At 45.3% G+C, this 21,234-nt stretch overlaps 1 protein-coding gene across 4 annotated transcripts in view; it reads left to right on the forward strand.

Moving 5' to 3' along the window:
- The window catches only part of NXN (nucleoredoxin), a 198,161-nt gene that overhangs the window by 162,069 nt on the left and 14,858 nt on the right, over positions 1 to 21,234 (forward strand). For all 4 annotated transcript variants that reach the window (XM_006891005.1, XM_006891006.1, XM_006891004.1 and 1 more), the window contains 4 exons: positions 6,465 to 6,582; positions 11,143 to 11,276; positions 11,720 to 11,820; positions 13,402 to 13,508. In XM_006891005.1, coding sequence (XP_006891067.1) covers positions 6,465 to 6,582; positions 11,143 to 11,276; positions 11,720 to 11,820; positions 13,402 to 13,508 — 460 coding nt within the window. The remainder of the gene's footprint in view (positions 1 to 6,464; positions 6,583 to 11,142; positions 11,277 to 11,719; positions 11,821 to 13,401; positions 13,509 to 21,234) is intronic.

Consider the following 21,234-nt stretch of genomic DNA (forward strand, 5'->3'; position numbering starts at 1 on the left):
AGAAGATGACGAAACAACAGAAGAATCCCTGCCAGAGTCAGAGATAGGGTCAGCGGTTTCTTAAGAAGAGAGGGGAGCAAAATCCACAGAGCCAGAGTTTAAAAAGGAAAGAGCCAGATGCCCCTGGAAAAATCAGGAAATTTTAATTCAGAGGAAAGGGGAGAGAAGAGGGAGGAAGGGAGTGGCAAATAGACCACATAAAACAGACCCCACAAATATGTGCGTGTTTAGCAGAAGGAGCTTAGGGCGAAAATACCAGTTGCTGCAGGAGGCACCTCTGTTCTCTGACTAGTTTTGTCTACAGCCTCCTAACTTTATGACTGATTAGCTTTAAAATAGAGTTGACAGGGAAGTAGTTTTTGGAAAGGATGCTAACAAGACAAGGAAGACGCAAGCATAAATTTGTTCAGATATTAACGACGCGTCCCCCATGTGCCACACAGTTGGCACTGTCTCCACACACGTCCCCTCCTTCCTGGAGTGACGTGGCTGTCACTGTCCTGGGAGGGAGGGTGTGGCCTGCCCGGATCCTGTACCATGTTACCTGCCAACATTTAGAAGATGGCAGGGCTGGCATGGAAGCCTGGATTCTGTAAGGACCATTCTCTTTCTACTCCAGTGTGTGTCCTCTGGGAAAGAACTTCAAGGAAACCAGGACTCACATAGGCTTCCCGCCATGATTGTGGTTGTTGTTGTTGGGTGCTGTCCAATCAGTTCTGACTCCGCTCATCCCACATAACAAAGCAGAACTGCCCAATACCCCTGTGGCTTTCTTGGCTAGAATATCAGCTCTGAATGAGTGTAGGGACATGATGGTAATAGTATGGTAAGGTTTTCATCACCTACTTGTTTTTTTTATCTTCATTTTAGGCAGAAAATTTTAACAGCAGGAATATAGATGGGTAACAATGGTAATTCTTCCAGCTGAATCACGACGTGCACCCAAATGAGTGCTTCATCTGCTTGAAATCCCCACTGGCTTGTCTAACTGTTGCTGTTGTAAGTTGCCCTTACTTCGATTCTGACTTGTTAGGTACCGTCCAGTCAAGTATGACTTATAGCGACCCTATGAACAACAGACCTGAACCCTGCTGTATCCTATGCCATTCTCATCATCTTTAACACACTAGATCCCATTGCTGAAGTTACTGTGTCAGTCTTCATTTGGGTCTTCTCCTTCGCTGACCCTTAATCTTTCCAACGATATTGCCCTTTTCCAAGGATTAGCTTTGCTTAGCTACAAGTCCAAATTATGAGAGATGAAGCTTTATCACCTTTGCCTCCAGGGAGCACCCTGGCTGCACTTTCTCCAAGACAAATCTATTCTTTTGGCAGTTCATGGGATAGTCAGTAGTCTACTCCAGCACAACTCAAAGGTATCAATTCTTCTTCTATCATCCTTATTCATTGTCTAGCTTGCTTTTTTTTTTTTTAGTGTCTAGCTTTCTGATGCTAGCAGGTGATTGAGAAGAACATGACCTGAATCAAGCATACCTTAGTCTTCAAATTGATGCCATTACTCTTCAGTATTTTGGAATAGTCCCTAACAGCAGAGTTGCAATATGTCTCCTGATTTCCGGACTGCTGTACCAGTGTTGATTGTTGAGCCAAGCAAGATTAAATCATTGACGGCTTCAATCCTTTCTCCATCTATCATGATAATTGACTGTTGGTCCTGCGGTGAGGACCTCGGTTTCTGGATGTTGAGATGTAATCCATACTGAAGACTAGAGTCTTTGATCTTCTGAAGCAAGTGTTTTATATCCTCACTTTCAGTGAGGATCATCTTCATAATGTGTGTCATAATGTGTCTTCATAATGAGTGTGTCATCTTCATAAAGCAGGTTGTTGATGAATCTTCCTCCAATCCTGATGCCACATTCCTCTGTATAGGGTCTACCTTCATGAATTATTTGCTCAGCATACAGATTGACTAGGTAAGGAGAAAGGATACATCCCTGACATATATTCTTCCTGGTTTTAAACCACACAGTGTTCCCTTGCTCCATTTAAACAACAGCTTCTTGACCTAGGTATAGATTTCTCATGAGCACAGTTAAGTGTTCTGGGATTTCCATTCTTCTCAGTATTAGCCTAAATTTTTATGATCCACACAGTCAGACAGATGCCTTTGCATAGTCAGTAAAACACAATGGTGACCTGATATGTAACAGAATGAAGCATTGCCAATCTTGTGCCATTTTTAGGTTGTTGCGATAACTATTTTGTCAGTCTGTCTCATTTGGTGTTAGTTGCTGTCCTGCCGTCTCCTACTCATAGTGAGTATATATACACAGCAGGTGGACACCTTTCCCATCCTGTGCCATCCTCACACCTTATTCCAGTCTTGGATTCTCCCTCTAAAGCTTGTTCCTTCTCTATTGTTCTTCATCTTGGTTCATGGAATGCACACACACAGTTTTGTTCAAGCCCTCAAAGGACATTTTACTCTTATCCATTTCTTTCTCCTCCCTTTCCCCATCTAAGTCTATCAGCATATTCTGTTGGCTCCATCTTCAAAGTTTGTCAGGCCCTCAACCCCAGCCTGGTGTGCTTGCGGCAGCCTTCCTGATGGATCTCCTGCCCTCTGCTTGTCCGCGCCTCCTGTGTGGGCCTCTTCGGCGGCCAAAGTGGTCTTAGCATAAACCAGATCATATCACTACCTGTGCTTGAAACCATTCAGTGGCTTCCTATTACACTTAGATTAAAATTCCCTGTTTCTCTTATAGTCTGAAGGTCTCAGGGTGTCACTCTGAGCTCATCCCAGCCCCACGCCTTGGTACTGTCCATTCCAGCCTTTACCAGCACAGCCTCCACAGGGATCTCCCGGATCCTGAGTGGCCCCTCTCTTGTGCATGTGGTTTGCACCATCTCGTTCTTGAGGTCTAGGTTCACACGTCATGTCTTCAGAAATTCTTTTCAGCTGCTCTCACCAAAACACGTGCCACCCTCCTCTAACCTTGTGTGGCTTTTCCCTATTACTTTTAAGTATCTGAAATGATTATATTCTCGTTGTCTGTCTTCTCCAGTAGCATAAATGGAAGCTCCATGACAGTAGGTACTTCATCTCTTGGTCTTCCCTGTACTTGCAGTGCTTAGAACGGGACTGGTACCTAGTAAGTGCTCACTTAATTGCTACAGAGTGAAGCTCAGCACTTGTTAGCTACAAACTATACTGCTGGGGAGGGGAGTGACGATATTACCACCAATACCTCTCATGCCGTTATTGTTATTCTTAGGGACCATCACTCTGACTCCAACGCATAGTGACTGTGCACAGCAGAGTAAGACACTGCCTCGTCCCACACCGTCCTCATATTCATTGCTGTGTTGATTTCATTGTTGCACCCACTGTCTCCGTCCATCTTTAAGGATCATCCTCTTTTCCCCTCAGTCCTCCACTTAACAAGCTTAATGCTCTTCTCCAGAGACTAGTTCCTTCTAAGAACACATCCAAAGTATGTGAGACGAAATCTTGGTATCCTTGCTTCTGAGGAACATTCTGGCTGTATGTACTTACAAGACAAATTTGCTCATTATTTTGGAAGCCCGGGGTGTGTTCCATATTCTTTGCTAACACCATGATTCAAATCCATCAGTTCTGCGTCTGACTTTTTTATTCATTATCCAGCTAACACACAAAGATGAGGTGATTGACATTAACTTGGCTTGAGGCAGGCACACCTTAGTCCTCAAGGTAACATCTTTGCCTTTCATTTTTGACAAATGAAAGAGGGGGTTTTGGAAGAAGACTAGCCTAGTGCAGTGCATCATTGAATTTCTTCACTGCTACATGAATGGGTATGCATTGTGGATCCGAGTCAAATGAAATCCTTGATAGTGTCAATCTTTTTTCCATTTGTAATGATGTTGCTTATTGGTTGTGAAGATTTTTGTTTTCTTTATGTTGAGCTGTAATCCACAGTGAAGGCTTTAGTCTTTGATCTACATCAGTGAGTGCTTCAAGTCCTCTCCTGTCAGCAGGCAAGCTTGTGTTGTTTGCATAACACCAATCCTTCTGCCACATTCTTCTTCACTTGCTCACATTCTTTTCCCAGCATACAAATTGACTAACTGTGAGAAAAGGGTAAACTCTTTTATTCTGTTTGAATAACTGTATGTAAACACTAATAAATAAAAGATAAGCAACAAAAATAAGTGTCATTTTTCCCCTTTCAAATTGGAAAAAAAAAATACATGCTTATAATAGTATTGATGGAGGTGGATGGTGAAAAATGAGAGCTTGCTTTTGCTGCTGGTGGAAATGTAAATGGTCTGAGCTTTCCTAAGCCATGAGTCATGGGTGATTTTTATCTCAGTTTTTGTGGTTTGCTGTGTTTCCCAGTCCTTGCCAGTAATTAGTTCCTAAACCAGAAACAAACCATAATTTTCTTCTTCTCTTTTAACCCAGCTGGACACTTACACCCACAAATTGGAGTAGCTGGTCCCAACAGCAGGATGACCATATTCTATTGTCTGGCCTCTTCTCTGGAGGCTGTTTAAACTGGGCCCCATATCAGATTTCTCTCGCATGATGCAATATTGGCCATTGGAAAATGATTGTTCAGAGGCTGTCTTATTCATAGGTCCTGGCTGGTTCTGTGAACCCACAGGAAAGGCAGGGTGGGGAGAAGCCTGCAGCACTAAGGCGGGGTCCAGGCCTTTAAGGTGGGGTCCCACAGTCCTTCCTGCCAAGACCCAGGTCTCCACAGTCAGGGGAACCTAGCATTTCTTGGCCAATACTTTGCCCTGCACCCTCACTGTTTGACATTGAATGAGAAATAATAATCACCAGCCCAGTTTCTTTTCTTTCTGCTTTGTGGTGCTGGACTTCCACAAAGCCCATTGAGCCCGTTGCCCTGGCACATCCACGCCTGACGCTGCTCATATCCAAGCTTCCAGCTTCCTGTCAGGATCAACAAAGTGAGGCTGTTAGCAGATGACTCAACCAGGGGACCGTTCTGTAGCTTCCCTTTGTGTCTTTCTTTTCTGGAGGTGCATTTGGTAGCTGGGCACTTCATTTACTTACCCAACTTTGTAGATGTGCTAATTCAATTCCAGAGAACGTAAAGACCCATCTCAACAGTTCTTTACTCTGCTAACCTGGAGCTCTGGGCACCTGGCCCAGAGCTGTTGCAACTGCATTTTTCTTAGCTTCATTCCTCTTAGACACTGGACCTGCCAGTTCGTACAGCCAACCTCAAGAATCTGCCTACAGACCAGTTTGCTGGGTTGGGCCCCATTCGGGATACTGGCTCCCTCCAGTTTTATAGGTCCCTGGTATCATTCTTACTTTTCACATAGGAGACCCAGGTTCCATTCCCAGCCACTGCACATCATGCACAGCCCCCGGCCATCTGTCAGTGGAGGGTTTGCATGTTGCTGCGATAAATGGAACTGGCTTCTGCAGAGCTTCTGGATTGGCAGTCTGCTTTCCATAGTCGGCCTGTGAAAACCTTATGGATCATAATAGTTTGCTTCGCCGTCAGTCAGGAGGGATGGTATAGGACTGGCAGCATTTAGTTCCCTTGTGTGTGAGGACCTCATGTGCCCAGGACCAACTCAACAGCAGCCAACAACAGCATTTTGTGGGTGGAACGGTGCACACACACAAGTGCAGGAACCGAGTGAAGTGGGGAGAGACGCAAGTTAAGCTACTTGTTCTTCTGTTGGGACCTGTACTGTTCTTCTTTCAGTGCAGGAAGTGTCTACAGATGGAGGCAGGGTGGGAAAGCATCAAATAAAACATCTCTCCTTCCCTCTTTCCTCTTTCCTCCTTCTCTTCCTTCCCTAACCCCCTGGCAGTGGGCTGTATGTGTTCTAACAATGCATAATCCGCCTTCATGCTATTTAGAGCATGTGCCAGTGGGTGAGGTGGGAGGGAACGACCCTCTGAGGATAAGCATGAGGCAGTGCTAGTTAGTTAGTTAGACAGTTAGTTAGTTCAGTGGTAAAATTCTCACTTTCCACAGGGAAACGTATTCAATTAATGCCCAGCCATTACACCTGTCCACAGCTACATCTCAAGCTGTCACTGGAGGCTTGTTGGGCTGCTGAGTTGCTGAAAAGGTTTCAGTGGGGCTTCTAGACTAAGATTAGGAAGAAAGTCCAGGCCACCTACTTCCTTAAATCAGCCTGTGCAAACCAGATGGAGCACAGTGGTCCCATCTACAAATGATCACGGGCATGGTGCCAGAGCGGATGGCATTTTGTTACCTTGGGCATGGGGCTGACTCCATCAGCCCTTGTCACAGCTTGAACCTTGGTGCCACCCGCGGTCCCTTGCTCTGTTTTGGCAGAGGCAGATGGGATTGTGATTTAACTGTTGGCCCATTTTTAGATGGAAATCTCCCTTTCTACACTCCAGTGCTGTCCAGTTTACCCTCGGGCCTGAAAAGCTCAGTGGAGCTCTGCAATTACTCTTGTTTGGCTCTAACCACTTTCTTTTTCCTTTCTCCTTGCAGCTGAAACTTTGGAACAAATACCGAATCTCCAACATTCCGTCACTAATATTCCTAGACGCCAACACGGGGAAGGTCGTGTGCAGGAACGGGCTGCTGGTCATCCGCGATGACCCAGAAGGTAGATTCTTGGCTTCTCCATCCTCTACTCTGATTACGGGCCTCTACCCACCCCTACCCCGCCCCATGGTAAAGAGCATTCAGATGGAACCTACACAAGTGGTCTGCTTGCCTAGGAATAACATTCTTGTCTTGATTAAATGATCAGACACTCCAGATGATGGTTAAGATCTTTAAACGTTCTAGAATATTCCCCAGGGGGCTGTTATTTGTGGGTCAGAGGAGGTGGAATCTCTACAAGGAAGTTAAGCTTTCAGGACTGAAGAGACTATTATGCAGCAGCTAAGAGCCCAGCCACCCCACTGTCCTCTAATACTTTTTGGATCTTCGTGAACCTTCTGGGACAGAATAAAACTGCCTCGTGGGCTTTCCAAGACTGTAATCTTTTTTTTTTAAAATTTTTATTTTATTTTATTATTTTTGTGTGTGTGTACCGTCAAATCAGATCTGACTGGTACAGGAGGAGATTGTCCCTCCTTACCCGGCAGAGCATCTGGTGGATTCGAACCGTTCGCCTCTGAGATTGTAGTTGCAGCTCCTTGCCACTAGGCCACCAGAGCTCCCCTCAAGACTGTAATCTTGATAGAAGCAGGCTGCCACATCTCTCTCCTGTGGAGCAGCTGGTCAGTTCAGACTGCTAACCTGGTTAGCCAGTGAGTGATTAGCCACTGTGTCCCAGGGTTCTGAAGAGTCCAGATTCTGACATCCAGCTCCACCAAACAGTGTGGTCTTGGTTTCCTAGGGCTGCCCTCACAAAAATACCTCAAGGAAGCTCTAAGAAGACAGATATTTTCTCATAGTTCGGGCAGTCCCACTGAATTCAGGGCGTGACTCTAGAGGGAGGTAATTTTCTATCTCTAGTCTCAGGGACTCCTTGATATTCTCAAGCTTCTGTGTTCCCCCCTCTGTGTGTCTGGCTGCTATGCTTTTTTTATCACTTAGAAGTGATCAGGTTTAGGACCCCTGTACTCAAGTGTAACTGCATCAGCATAACAAAAAAAAAATTTCTATTTTCATCCAGGGTTCTGCAGTATTCATTGCTGAACTGACATCACAGATTCTCTGTTGGTCTTCTAAGACTGTAAATCATACAGGAGGAGATTGCTTCTCTTTCTCCTGATGAGCTGCTGGTGGATTTGATCCATCAGAGAGACATAGCCTTTGGGTTAGCAGTGCAGGAGGTGAGGAGCTATGCTGCCAGCCTGAAGGCACACAGTTCAAATCTACCAGCTGCTCTATGAGGGAAGGATGGGCAGTCTCTTCCCATACAATTTACTGCCTCTGAAAGTCCACTGGAGGGTCAACAGTAAGTCAGTTCCGACTCCATGGTACATCACACCACCACCAGAACCCCCTCCTTACGGGTACAGAGGTTCACATTTCAGCATATACTAAAACTATGTGCTCATCATTTAATCTTTAAAAAGCTTAAGAGCAAGCTAAGAGGGGTTTCCCTCCACTTCATAAATATCACTGTTACAGACAGTGGTGTCTGGCCTCAGGGTGAGCGTAGCCCCATTTGTTGGTACTACCCAGCCCTGCAGGCAGCTAGATGGCCGTGCATGGCACAGGCGGCAGTAGTCACCCTCCTCTCACTATCTGCTGCTTTTCCCCTACACTGAAGCAATAAAATTTGTAAGATCACCCTAGTTTACATGCTTTTCCAATTAAAGGATTCAACTCTGGCCAAAATTTTTTCTAGTAAAAAAATTCACCTGCTTCAAAGAAATGCTTTCAGTAAAAGAAAAGAGCATGGTGGGATCAAGTCTTTATATTCACTTTTACACATAACATACATCCTTCTGAAGCTTGTTTAAAATGCAGATTCCCTGGCCTACCACACTCCCCCCACATGCTCCAGAGCGCTGTCCTTGTTTCAGTGTGGGCTTGGCCTCCTGCATTTTTAACTGGATTGTGCTTCTCTCCTCCACCCACTCCCCAGGCAATTTTGGGGCAGTGGTCCCAGGACCACCCTGTGAGAAAGGAAGGTTGTGTTGAGCCTTTCCCCTTCCTGCCTGGGGTTTCTGTGTCATCAGAATCTTGACCCTCTGAGTGGGATGTGTTTTATTCTTTTTTTAATAAGTCTTAAATTCTGACTTAATTTCCCTGGGCTCCAACCCAGACCAACTGAATCCAAATCTCTGAATCAGAGTGTCAACCTTCACTTCCTATTTTATAACTCCCTAGCTCATTGTAAGCTGCTTTCAGAGTCAGGAGCCCCTGAGTCTCCAGGATTGGAATGGATAAACTCACAGTAAATATTCAAGGCCATGATTCTTAAACTGGGATCATCCTCAGAGTTACTTGGGGAAGTGTGTGTTTGTTTGCTTTGGACATCACATTCACATAACATAACATTGGAAAGTGAAAAACTCAGTGGTATTTAGTACATTTACGTATCCCACTAACTAGTTCTCTTTGTTGTTGTTGTGTGCCATTGTGTCAGAACTGACCTATAACTGACTCTTCAGTGAGTTTTCAGAGGCAATTAATCACATGGGAACAAATTGCCCATCCTTGTCCCACAGGGCAGCTGGTGGATTTGAACCACAGGCTTTCAGGATTGTAGTGCACTTTCTTACTGTTTTGGGAAAGTCTGCTGTCAGGGACCTCTCCAGAGTGCTAAGGAGCAATGATGTCAGTCTAGAGACTAAGGTGCACCTAATCCAAGCCATGGTCTTCTCTACTTGCTATGCATCTGAGAGCTGGAAAATGACTAAGGATGACAGAAGAAGAATCCTTTGAATTGTGGCATTGGAGAAGAGTATTACACATACTGTGAACTCCCAAGAGACCAAGTACGTCTGTCATGGAGAGGGTGAAACCAGGTTGCTCCTTGGAGGCAAGGATTTTGAAGCTCTGTCTCACATACTTTGAGCGTGTTACCAGGAGGGGCCAGTCCTTAGAGAATAACATCACTCTTGGAAGGGTAGAGGATTAATTAGCACAAGCGAGGAAGACTCTGGATGAAATGGATTGACACAGTGACTGTGGTAGTGGAGACAGTTGTGTCTGAGAGAGTGAGAGTGGCTCAGGATAGGGCAGGGTTCAGAGCTATTGTTCTTCCCCCCCCCCCCTTCTTTTTTCTTTTATTTTTACCTTGGGTACCATCAAATTGAATCTGACTGGCACAGGAGGAGATTGCCCCTCCTTCTCCAGGAAAGCATCTAGTGGATTTGAACCAGGCACCTTCTGGATTGCAGCACAGCATCTTGCCACTAGGCCACAAGAGCTCCCTCAGAGCTATTGTTCTTACGATCACTATGAGTCGTAGTCAACTCAATGACACATAACAACAACAATAACTAGCTAGTTCCAAAACCATTTTCATCCCCTTAGGGAGCTCTCGTGACCTAGTGGTAAGACACTGCTGCAATATCGAAGGTATGAGGTTTGAGGCCACCAGCTGCTCCATGGGAGAAGGATGGGCAATCTCCTCCCATGCGATTAACTGCTTATGAAAACCTGTTGGGAAGGTCAGCTATGGATCAGTTCCGACTTGACAGTACACAACAACAACAAAAGAAAACCCCAAACCTACCAAGCAATTGCTCCCTTTTCTCTGCCTCTCCACTTTCCTACCTCCCCCAGCCCCTGATAGCTTCTGTTCTTTCTGTCTCTATGAATTTGTCTGTTCTAGGTACTTCATAGGGAGCTCTGGTGGCCTAGTAGGTAAGGAGTTACCCTGCTAACTGAAAGGCAAACAGTTTGAATCCTCCAGGTGTGGCAAGGGAAAAAGATAAGCATTCTTTTCCCATGCAGTTTACACCCTCTGAAAACCCACTGGAGGGTCAGCTGAGTTGATTCTGACTTGACAGCAGTGAGTTGAGTTGAGTTGAGTTGAGGTACTTCATGTAAGTGGATCATACATACTTGTCCTTTTATATTTAGTTTATTTTACTTAGTATTATATTTTTAGGATTCATTTACATGGTAGCATATACCAGAACTTCATTCCTTGTCATGACTGAGAAATTTTCCATTGTATTGATAGACCATTGCAAGGTTCTAATAGTTCCTGAAGTTCTCTTAGTTCATTTTCAGGTAACACAAAGCTGATTCCTGTGAGGAATCACAGATGAGATTATCTGTTTCCAGAATGGCTTATGGCCTTACAAACCCTGTGAGGCAGTTCTGTTTTTTCCCATAAAGATACTGTGAGTTGGAACTGACTTGACAGCAGTGGCTTTTGTATTGTTTTAATTTGTGGTTCTGTATTTAACTTTTTGCAGAACCACCAAACCATTTTCTTTAGTCTGGTTCCTGAAGCCTAAGTCTGGTGCAACCAGAGCATCTAGACTTTACAAACGCTCCCAGGAGAAGCTGCACTGTGGTCATCCAGATTTGGCAGTAGCTGCCTTGCAAAGTCGGTAGGGGCTCCTGTTGCCGAGTTCTGCCGGTATTCCTGTTTCGGCTGCAGATCCTGGCTAAAACTCTGTGCTAAAAAGATGTGTTCACAGATACATCCAGAAAGGAAAGCTTTTTTTTTGGTCACCACCTTCCCTTATGGTCTGAAGCAGTGATGAAGAGTCCTAACACTCACCATCTGCACCCCTTTCAGGTCTGGAATTTCCTTGGGGGCCTAAGCCCTTCAGAGAAGTCATTGCCGGGCCCTTGCTGAGAAACAGCGGGCAGTCCTTGGATAGCAGCAGCCTGGAAGGCTCCCACGTTGGGGTCTACTTCTCCGCACATTGGGTGAGTGTCAGGTCCCTCATGCTCCTAGTGATGTTGTCACCAGAACTGGCTGTGGTCAGCTTCCGGAGGCCAGGATGGCCTTCTCTGTGCCCAGTGCATTATGGGCATCAGTAAGTGCTTATCATAGCAGTAGGCAAATTCATTTTTTGAGGCTTGTCTAAAGGATATTTCTCTTAGAGCCCACTGATGAAGCTTCTAATGGTCCCTAAGAGGTTCATGTTCATTTCTGTGTAGCTGCAAGTGGTATGGGGGTCAGGAAAACCCTATGTTGTGTGCTGGCTGCTTGCTATTAGGAGAGGAAGCTTGTTTCTGCTTCCTTTATAAACTGAGTTCTCCTGGCTCAATCCTACTCGGATCTTGCTTGTGTGATCTCTAAGAGCAAATGGTTAGGAGAGAGGAGAGTAGCAGGTGCTTAATGCAGCAGGCTCCCCACTGTCTTTCAGTGTCCCCCCTGCCGGAGCCTCACCCGGGTCTTGGTGGAATCCTACCGGAAGATCAAGGAGGCAGGCCAGAAGTTTGAGATCATCTTCGTGAGCGCAGACAGGTAAGGTGTGCTGGTAAAGCTGGTTAGGGCCACCTTCCATGGCTCTCAGTGATTGGCAGCCCTTTTCATTCCCTCTCCTCTCATGACTCTCTTCCTTATTGAACAGCTTGGAGGTGGGCTCAGGAAGACATAGTTGAGATTATGGCCAGAGGAACTAGTGCATTTCTCATGACCACATGTGATTTTCAGAAGAGAATCCATAAAGCCTGTTCTTGCTGCAGGTACTGGACTCCATTCGGTGTTATTTGGGCTCAGGATGAATTTTTCAGGTGTGTTCAGCTTTTTGGATGGTGATGAAAGGATGTGGAGCTGGAGAGGATACAGGAGAGTCAGGCACCGATGCTGGATTGGATATGCAACCTTTTTATTTAGGGTGAGGACAAGAGTGGGATTATGGCCATGCACTTTAGAAGATGCTTGATAAGGGAACACCCTACTGGCATTACTAATCTGTGAGCATCCTTCATATCAAATCTCCGGCACTTAGGACTCTGCTTCTGGTCACAGATCTCTTAGATGCCAACTTTGTGTTCTTGGCATCCGCACTCTCCTGGCCTCTGATTGTGGGCTGTGGTCTTGTTTTACTGCTCCAAAGCTCTGCCAACTCAGGAAGCTTGCTAGGCATAGAGTGGGATGTGGCCACTTTTTAAAAGCTTGTTTTGAAAAGTTTACTTTATTGAGGCATAATTTGCATATAATGAAATACCGAAGTTTTAGGTGTAAAGTTCAGTGAGTTTTTTGGTTTTTGGTTTCTGGTTTTGTTTTGTTTTTCACGACGATGCCACATCATTCTGGGAAAGTTCAGTGAGTTTTAAGGTGTCTAAATAGACACAAACACAAACACCATTGTAACCATCACGACAGTCAGATACAGAATATTCCCATCACTGGTTTTCCTCGTGTCCGCTTTCTTGGTCAGCTTTTATCCCTAAACCCCAAGCCTAGACATCACCCCAATCTGGCTCTGTCACTAGAATAGATTTTTCCTGACTGAGAGGTTTTTATATGTGTAATCATATAGTATACACTTGGTATAAATGTGTGAGCTTGCACACCTCATTGTGAGAGGCACAGATCAGAGGTATCACAGGGAAAGAGATGTCTTTATAAGGACCCTGTGTGGCCTAAAAAGGAACTCTGGTGGCCTAGTGGGTAGGCAGTTGCGCTGCTAACCCAAAGGCAGGCAGTTTGAATCCACCAGCTGCTTCAAGGGAGAATTTATAACCTCTGATAACCTGCTGGAATCAGTTCTGACTCAGCAGCAATGAATGCCATCTTTATTAAAGGCAGGCCAGCCCAGGTTGAAAACTGAAAAGTGAGGCGTGAGTTCAGTTGGCGGATGCTGGAGAGCCGGCTATGGGAACATCCTAGCATTTCTGTTTGAGAGCCACGTGTTACCTGGAGATGTTCTCCTCTTGATGAAAAGCAGAATGCGTGGAATAAGCTCAGCTGTCACCAGCGGTTTGAGGAACACAGTGTTATAAATCCCAGGATCTTGAGAGGCCTGCACACAGATTGGTGGGCAATAGACTGACCCACTGGGGATGAAAGAGCTTTGTTCTCGAGTGTCTGTCTTTGCAGGTCGGAGGAGTCCTTCACGCAGTACTTCAGCGAGATGCCCTGGCTCGCGGTCCCCTACACTGATGAGGCCCGGCGGTCGCGCCTTAACCGACTGTACGGAATCCAAGGTAGGCGTCTGGGGCCCGGCTCTGTGGGACTCCTCAGACCTGCTTTTCTCACTATATCTTTGACCTTCCTGTTAGAGAGAACAGGGCGTAAGGGGGCATCTTAGGCCAGAACTCTAGGTTTTTACTGTCAAGGCGGATGTTTAATTCTATCACATAAAACCCTTGAGCCTCAGTTTCCTCATTTGAAGAATGGTCATAATGCATGCCTACCTCAAAGAATTGCTAGGAGCACACACTGAGTAATGCATTAAATATATTTATTGTGCTTCCTGAAACCTGTTAATAAGCACTGAGTGGGTCTTGGGTGAGAAGACTGACTTTCTAAGGTTGGGAAGGGGCCAGTCCTTGGGAAGAAAACATCATGCCAGGAAAGGTAAAAGGTCATCGAAAGAGAGAAAGACCCTCAGTGAGATAGTGACTGCCACAATGGACTTGAACATGACAAAGATTGTGAGAATAGTGCAAAGCTCAGATCTGCTATTCGTAGGGTCACTGTAAATAGTGACTTAGCACACCTAACAACAAAATGGTAAATTATAACTTGAAATAGTAACTGTGATGTTTCTCAGAAATGATGATTTGTAATGAGACAAACATTGCTCTACTCTATCATGTGGATATTTCTTCCCAGACCACTCTGTGAGTTTCTCTTGCTGAAGCATATAACTGGCCCTTGTGAGTTAAGCCTTGTTCCTCTCAATTACAAGTGCTACTTCCTAGTCAGACCAGAGTGAATGTGGCTGTGCTCAGCCTCGTTTACGAAGCATGACTTTCTCATCTGGTCCTTTTATCAATGCAGGCCCAGACCCCAAATCAAACCCATTGCTATCACGTTGATAAGTATGGGGGCCCTCCTGGCATTTCTCTGATTCCCATTGCCTCTTCCACATGACAGATGTCTTTGCTGTGTGTCTCCCACTGGCTACCTTTACCCAGGTTCCTTCGTCATGCTCTGGCCTCTCCTGTTCCCCCACTCTTCCTACTCCCACCAGCCAACTTCTCTGCATGAACAACAGATAGAAACTTCGCCCTATCCTGTGCCATTCTCACAGTGTGACAGTCACTGTGTCAATCCATCTTGCTGAGTGAGGGTCTTCCTCTCTTTCACTGATCCTCTGCCTTTTCTAGCCTCATGTCTTTTTCCAAGGACTGGCCCCTCCTGGTAACACACCCAAAGTGAGATGAAATGTCACCCTCCCTCTCTCTAAGCAGCACCTCAGTTACACTTCTTCCAAGAAAGATTTATTTGTTCTTTTGACAACCCATGGGATGTTCAGTGTTCTTCTCCCAAATTACAGTCCAAAGCCATGGATTATTCGCCAGTCTTTCTTACTCATTTTCCAACTGTAAGATTAGACCCAATTGGGAAAAATAAATAATAATCATGGCTTGGATCAGACACGCTTCCATCTTTAAATTGATATCCTTGTTTTTTAGCACTTTGGAGAGGTCCTTGACAGCAGATTTTCCCAATGCAATTGTATCTTTTGATTTCTTGATTCCTGCAGCCATGGATATTAATTGTAGATCCAAGTAAAATGAAGTTGTTGAAAATGTCAATCTTTTCTCCCTGTCTCATGATATTGCCTATTGGTCCAGTGGTAAGGAATTTTGTTTTCCTCATATTGAGAAGTAATCCATATTGAAAGCTATATTCATTGGTCCGCTGCAGTTAACTGTTGTAAATTATTTTGCCAACAGAGTTGTTGTGTTAATGTATAACAAAGGTTGCTGAGGAGTTTTCCTCCTCATCTGATGCCACATTCTTCTTCATGTGATCTGGGAGTTTGAGTCAAATAAATGTCTTTTTTTTTTTTGCATGAATGCTTACAAACTGACACGTCCCAGGTGTCAGCTGGTACCCAGCCTCACCCAGCTCTCCGCTCAATCAGGCAGCCGCCTTGCTTGGAGAGGCATCTTCATTCCAGGCACCGGTGCTCAATGAAGAGGCCTCTTTATCTCTCCAAGATGAAGGAGTTGCCCATCTCTGGCTGTCGTTGTTACTGTTTCTAAATTCCATTGAATTGATTTTCATCTCATAGTGACCCAATGTGACAGAGCAGACCTGCCCCATAAGGTGGTATAGTCTGTAGCCAGTCTCACTGCTAACCAAAAAAAGGCCAGATGTCTTCGGTGGTTCAAATTCACCAGCAGCTCCATGGAGGAAAGATGGCACATCTCCTCCCAATGGGATTTACATCCTCAGAAACCTGATGGGGGGTTTCTATGAGCCAAAACCAACTTGATCACAGTGTGTTTATTTCTTAAATCTTTATGGGAGCTGCTGTGGAGTCACTGGGTGGGCTCTGTTAACCTCCCAGTCGGAATCGACTTGACTGCACAGTTTGTTGTTGCATTGTGCATGGGACCACCTGAAGGTAATGACTTAGCACTGGGTGATTTTTAAGTGGCACAGTCAGTGGTCCTTGCCTGGGCTTTGCTGAAAGGCTCTGAGATGATGGCTGTGGAGGGGAAAGAGGGGAGCAATCCAATATAGAAAGGTAGAGAACTTCAGGACTGCATATGCTTTGGGAATGCCTACTGGTAATACTGGAGCGAGTCTTTCTGTAAAACACTGGCAGGGCATCAGGATATTAAGTTGGTAGTCTCATGCTGGCCTTTGCTTTTCTGAGTCTTCAGCACTAAATGCATCCATACTACAGATGGGGAGGCCACAGTTGCTGGGTGCAGCCCAGGTCACCCGCAGATGGGCAACCACAGCTGAGGAGCAGGTGTGTGAAGATGACCAGGTGGGGATGGGAAGTCCTGCTATGGTCCCAGCTTCAAGGAGCCCTAGGTGGAGGATCAGAAAGCTGATGTGGAGAGGCGCTCTCCCCAAGCAGGCAGTTGTCCTGCAGCCAAGCTATACCAAAAGAATGTAAGAGTCCCAGCAGCCCAGCCCTGCACCTGGCCCCACTGCCCCTCTGCTGGCTCCATGGGGTATACACCTTTCTGTCCATTCTACATTCCCTTAGTAGAATGCTCTGCTGTGCTCTGCTCCACCTTCTTCCTCCAGTCTCCCTAGTACAGAGCTTGATACTGACTGCTTCCTTGCAAAGGGTCAGGACTCACTCTGCTAGCCCCAAGGCTGTCTGCTTTTAGCCCTGTAAAACCAGAGATATATAGAAACACGAAGAAATAAGAGGATAGAGCAGCAACATAGGCTCTGTCTTAGGGCAGCATTCATGAAGGAACACCCAATGGATGAGAGGAGTTCAGAAGAGCGTTAAAGGCTTCCTAGAGGTGGTGACTCTGAAGGAGGTCTTTAAAAAAATGCATGGGGTTTGGATTGAACAGTCTAAGGAGAGAATTCCAGAATAGGAATGCCCAAAATGTGCTCTTGGGGGCAGAACAGTCACTAAGGGTGATGATGCCATCTTGTAAATGGCCTTGGGGAGGTCCTTGGATTTGATGCTTTGGACTTTAGGACCCTTTTGAAAGTTTTGAATAAACAATTAAGAGGTGATCAGTACAGTGACATTTACGTTAGATCACACATTATGGATTGAATTATGTCCTATATTACCCATCTTTGTTCAATTTGTTGTTGGTAGGTGCCATCGAGTTGAGTATGACTCCTAGCTACCCTTTGAACAATAGATCTGAACCCTGTGTTATTCTGTGGCATCCTTAAATTCTCCAACACACTCAAGATTATTGCTACAGTCACTGTCAATTCATCTGGGCCATCCCTCCACCTTCCCAAGCATGATGTCCCTCTCCAAAGAATAACCTCTCTTAGCAACATGCCCAAAATATGTGAGATAAAGCTTCATTATTTTTGCCACCAAGAAACAGTCTGGCTGCACTTTCTCCAAGACATATCTACTTGTTCTTTTGGCAGTCCTTGGAATATTTAGTTCTCTTCTATAACACCACAGTTCAAAGGTATCAACTTTTTTCTCTGTCATTTCTATTCATTGTCCAGCTCTCAGTAGCATAGCAAGTATTTAAAATTACTACGATCTGAAGCAGGCATACCTTAGTCCTCAAACTAACATTATTGCTCTTCAGTAATTTGGAGAGATCCCTGACTGCAGACTTTCCCAGTGCAACACAGCTCTTGATCTCTTGACTGCTGGTACCACATATATTGATTCAGTTTAAATCATCTCAATTTTGTTGGCAGCACCAAAGCATCATAGTCAGGAGCCAGTCAAGCATGACTTCTTCCATCCATCAGACTGATCTAGATATTGACATTGGGCACGTCAGGGAGAGCTTCCTCATGGCCTGTTTGATGTGGTGCTTGTTGGACCTGACATCCACAGTGAACACCAGTATGTTGTTATCTTCCATCTTCTTCATGACTGTCTCTGTGGCGTGGCCAGGGGAAGCTGATGATAGCACAGCGGTCAAGCTCATGTCTCCAGTCCCCTGGGCATGGCTGGGCGAGGAAGAGAAGCCCTATGTGGCCCAAGGAAGTTTGGGCTGCTGATCTAGTACATAAATGTATAAGGTTGTTAATTCTAAGGTCAGCCGTTTGAATCCACCAGACATGCCAAGGGACAAAAAATGGACAAACTCCTCCCATAAAGATTTCGAGACCCCGAAACCCAAGTGTCACTATGATTCAGAACTGACTGGCAGTTATTTGTAGAGTTGCAGTGTCTTAGGCCACTGGAAAGGACATGCTCTTTTCTTGTGTCTGTCGACACCTTGCAGCACTGCCTCCTTGGCCTTCAACACCTTTGCTTTGGCTTAATCCCTGGAAGGAACAGAGATTTCTTTCTAGGCAAAGACATCCCTAAAGAATATAAATGGTCTTCTTTGTTATGTTAATGAGAATTTTTAGTAAAGGATGTGTCTTAGATCAGTTCCTTTTAAGATATGTATGAGCAGACCAAGCAAGCCAGCCTAAAGGAAGAGGAAGATGGACCGCCCGTGGCCACCAAGGAACCTGGGAACCAAAAGCTGAGAAGAGCCTTCCCCCGAGAGCAGACGGCCTTCCCTAAGAGCAGACAGCCTTCCTGTGGGGCCAGCAGCCTGCATTAGGACTCTAGCCTCCTAAGCTCTAAGAAAATATATTTCTGTTTATTACAGCCACTCATGGAGGGACGGGTCCTTGGAGAGGGACATCATGCTTGGGAGGGTGGAGGGACAGCGCAGGAGGGGAAGACCCTCTATGAGATGGATTGATTTGGTGACTGGGCTAATTGGGATGGGTGTGTCACAGGCGGTGCGGTTGGCGCAGGATAGAGCAGGGTTTAGGGCTGTTGTGCATAGGGTCGCTATGAGTCGGAAACGACTCGACGGCACATAACAACAACAACAACAACAGCCACTCATCTGTGATATTTCTGAGAAATTCAGAAACAGGTTGTCCAGTTATTTCTAATGGACATATCAAGTGTGCTCTGTGGCCAGGCCTTAGGTGGGGCCTGTGCTGTACATGCCCAGTCAGCAGGCCCTATGCAGAGAGAGCCCAGTGCCAGATGCCTGATACCCTGACTCTCTCTGCCTTCCCTCTGACCTTGCTGGGTCACTTCTGCTAAATGCCATTTATTAGGAGCTTTGTAATCCATGGGCATTAGAATTTTGGTTTGTAGGAGAGATATACAGAGTTTCTTTTTCATTGTTGCCTACTTATTTTTTGTTGGTAAGAACATTAGAAATAAAATAAACAAGAACACTTGTTATCCTATCTCACCCTCCCTTGTTGGTTTTAACAAACAGAAATTTCTTTTTTCACAATTAAAGAGGCAGGAAGTCTGAGTTCCGAGAGCTGGCTGTGGGGGAAGATGCGCTTGCAGGCTTTCCCTTCTTTCTATTGCATAAGGTCTTTGTTGATCATTTCTGTTTCCTAGTTACTTGATCTCAGGTGTTTTGACATCTATTTTATCCAACCTCTCTGCTAGTTGGTTTAATATCTTTATTTTTGTGATATTAGTTAAAATACTCATAGTGTGACCACACATTTCCCTGTGGTTCTATTTCCATTAATCTTTCTGTCTGCTCCTTCTTCTCTTCTGAGGCTTATCCCTGGCAAATACTCCTCTTTAGATCTTGTGAGGTCCACTGGTCTAAGGAGTGAGAGCCTCCATAGTGTTCTTGTCCACGTCAGAGGCCTGTCTGATTGGCTGAGGTTGAACAACAGGGGTAAGTTTTCTTTCAGACTAGAAATGTGACCAAAGACCTCAGTGGTCCCACCATTCTCTCATCAGACCAGAAAGTCTGGGTAGTTTGGGTTTTGTTTTTCACCCACTCTCCCCAGGACTGTGTACTCTGATCCATTTCAGGGTGGTCAGCTGTGGTAGCCGGGCTCCCTCTGGTTCTCCGTCAGGGTCATGGAGGTCGAGCTTTGTGCAATCCTTTAGTCCTCTGCACTAATTGTTTTCTGCATCTTGGCTCTTCCTCCCTCATCTTGCTTGTAGGCAGGGGAGCACATGCTCTTGTGCCACATTTTTTTGTTCTTATCAGTCAGCAGCACTGTTCTCACAAATAGAAGATCAGAGGGGAGTTTGCATCCCACTGCCTCCACCACAAAAACAGAAAAGAGAGAACACATACAGCCTTTTCTGGGCCAGAGGGGCACCATGCTGAGAACGTGCCTTGCCCAGGAAGCAGGAGTGAAGGGGCCATAACCAGGGGCTGAGGTCTGATTCAGCCCTTTCACCGTGCTCTCCCAGCCTCCTTGACAGCCCACCTCACTCCTCTGCAGACCCCTTGCTGTAGTGGGAATCTGGCCATGTCTCTCGAATTCCCTCTTTTTAATTACATCTTTTTAATTTACCAGGTTCCAGAACTCAGAAGGTCTGTCTCCTCAAGTCCCTGTCAGGTTTAGCAAAAGGTTCCACCTTTGCTCTTCTGGGGCCTTGTTCTGAACCACTTCCATTTTCCTCCTCTTTCTTGCCTTTTTGACTCTTTTTCTATTAGCTCTTTCTTCTTAACTTCAAGCTATCATGTCAGGTTTTTCATAATTGCCATTGAGTCAACTCAAATTGATAATCATACTGACAAATTCATCAACAGCCTAATTATGCAGCTGACACAACCTCGCTTGCAGAAAGTAAAGACTTAAAGCACTTACTAAGGAATATCAAAGACTACAGCCTTCAATATGGATTACATCTCAACATTAAGCAAACAAAACCCCTCACCCCTTGGACCAGTAGGCATCATCTTGATAGATGAAGAAAAGATTGAAGGATTTCCTTTAACTTAGACCTCCAAGCAACACTCATGGTGGTAGCAGTCAAGAGCTCAAAGCACACGTTGCATTGGCAAATCTGCTATCACGGACCTTTCCAAAGTGTTAAAGAGCAATGGTGTATGTTTAAAGAGTAAGATGTAACCTAATCTAAGCCATGAGATTTTTCAGTTGTGGTTTTTTTTTTAATTTTTTTATTTTTTATTTTTTTGTGTGTACCGTCAAGTCAGATCTGACTGGTACAGGAGGAGATTGTTCCTCCTTTCCAGCAGAGCATCTGGTGGATTTGAACCGTGCACCTCTTTGGATTGCAGGGCAGCTTCTTGCCACTAGGCCACCAGAGCTCGCCCAGTTGTTTTGCATGATCTGAAAGTTGGACAATGAATAAGGAAGATGCCTTTGAATTGAGGTATTGAAGAAGATTATTGAATATCCCGTGGGCTGTCAAAAGAATAAACAAATCTGTCTTGGAGGAAATGCAACCAGGGTGCCCCTTAGAGGCAAGGACGGTGAAACTTAATCTCATATATGACTGTTGTCAGGAGGAGCCAGTACTTGGAAGGAGACAGCATGCTG

Source organism: Elephantulus edwardii, unplaced genomic scaffold, assembly GCF_000299155.1.
Source record: "Elephantulus edwardii isolate Elephantulus edwardi_28Jun2011 unplaced genomic scaffold, EleEdw1.0 scaffold00094, whole genome shotgun sequence".
Classification (NCBI taxonomy): Eukaryota; Metazoa; Chordata; class Mammalia; order Macroscelidea; family Macroscelididae; genus Elephantulus; species Elephantulus edwardii.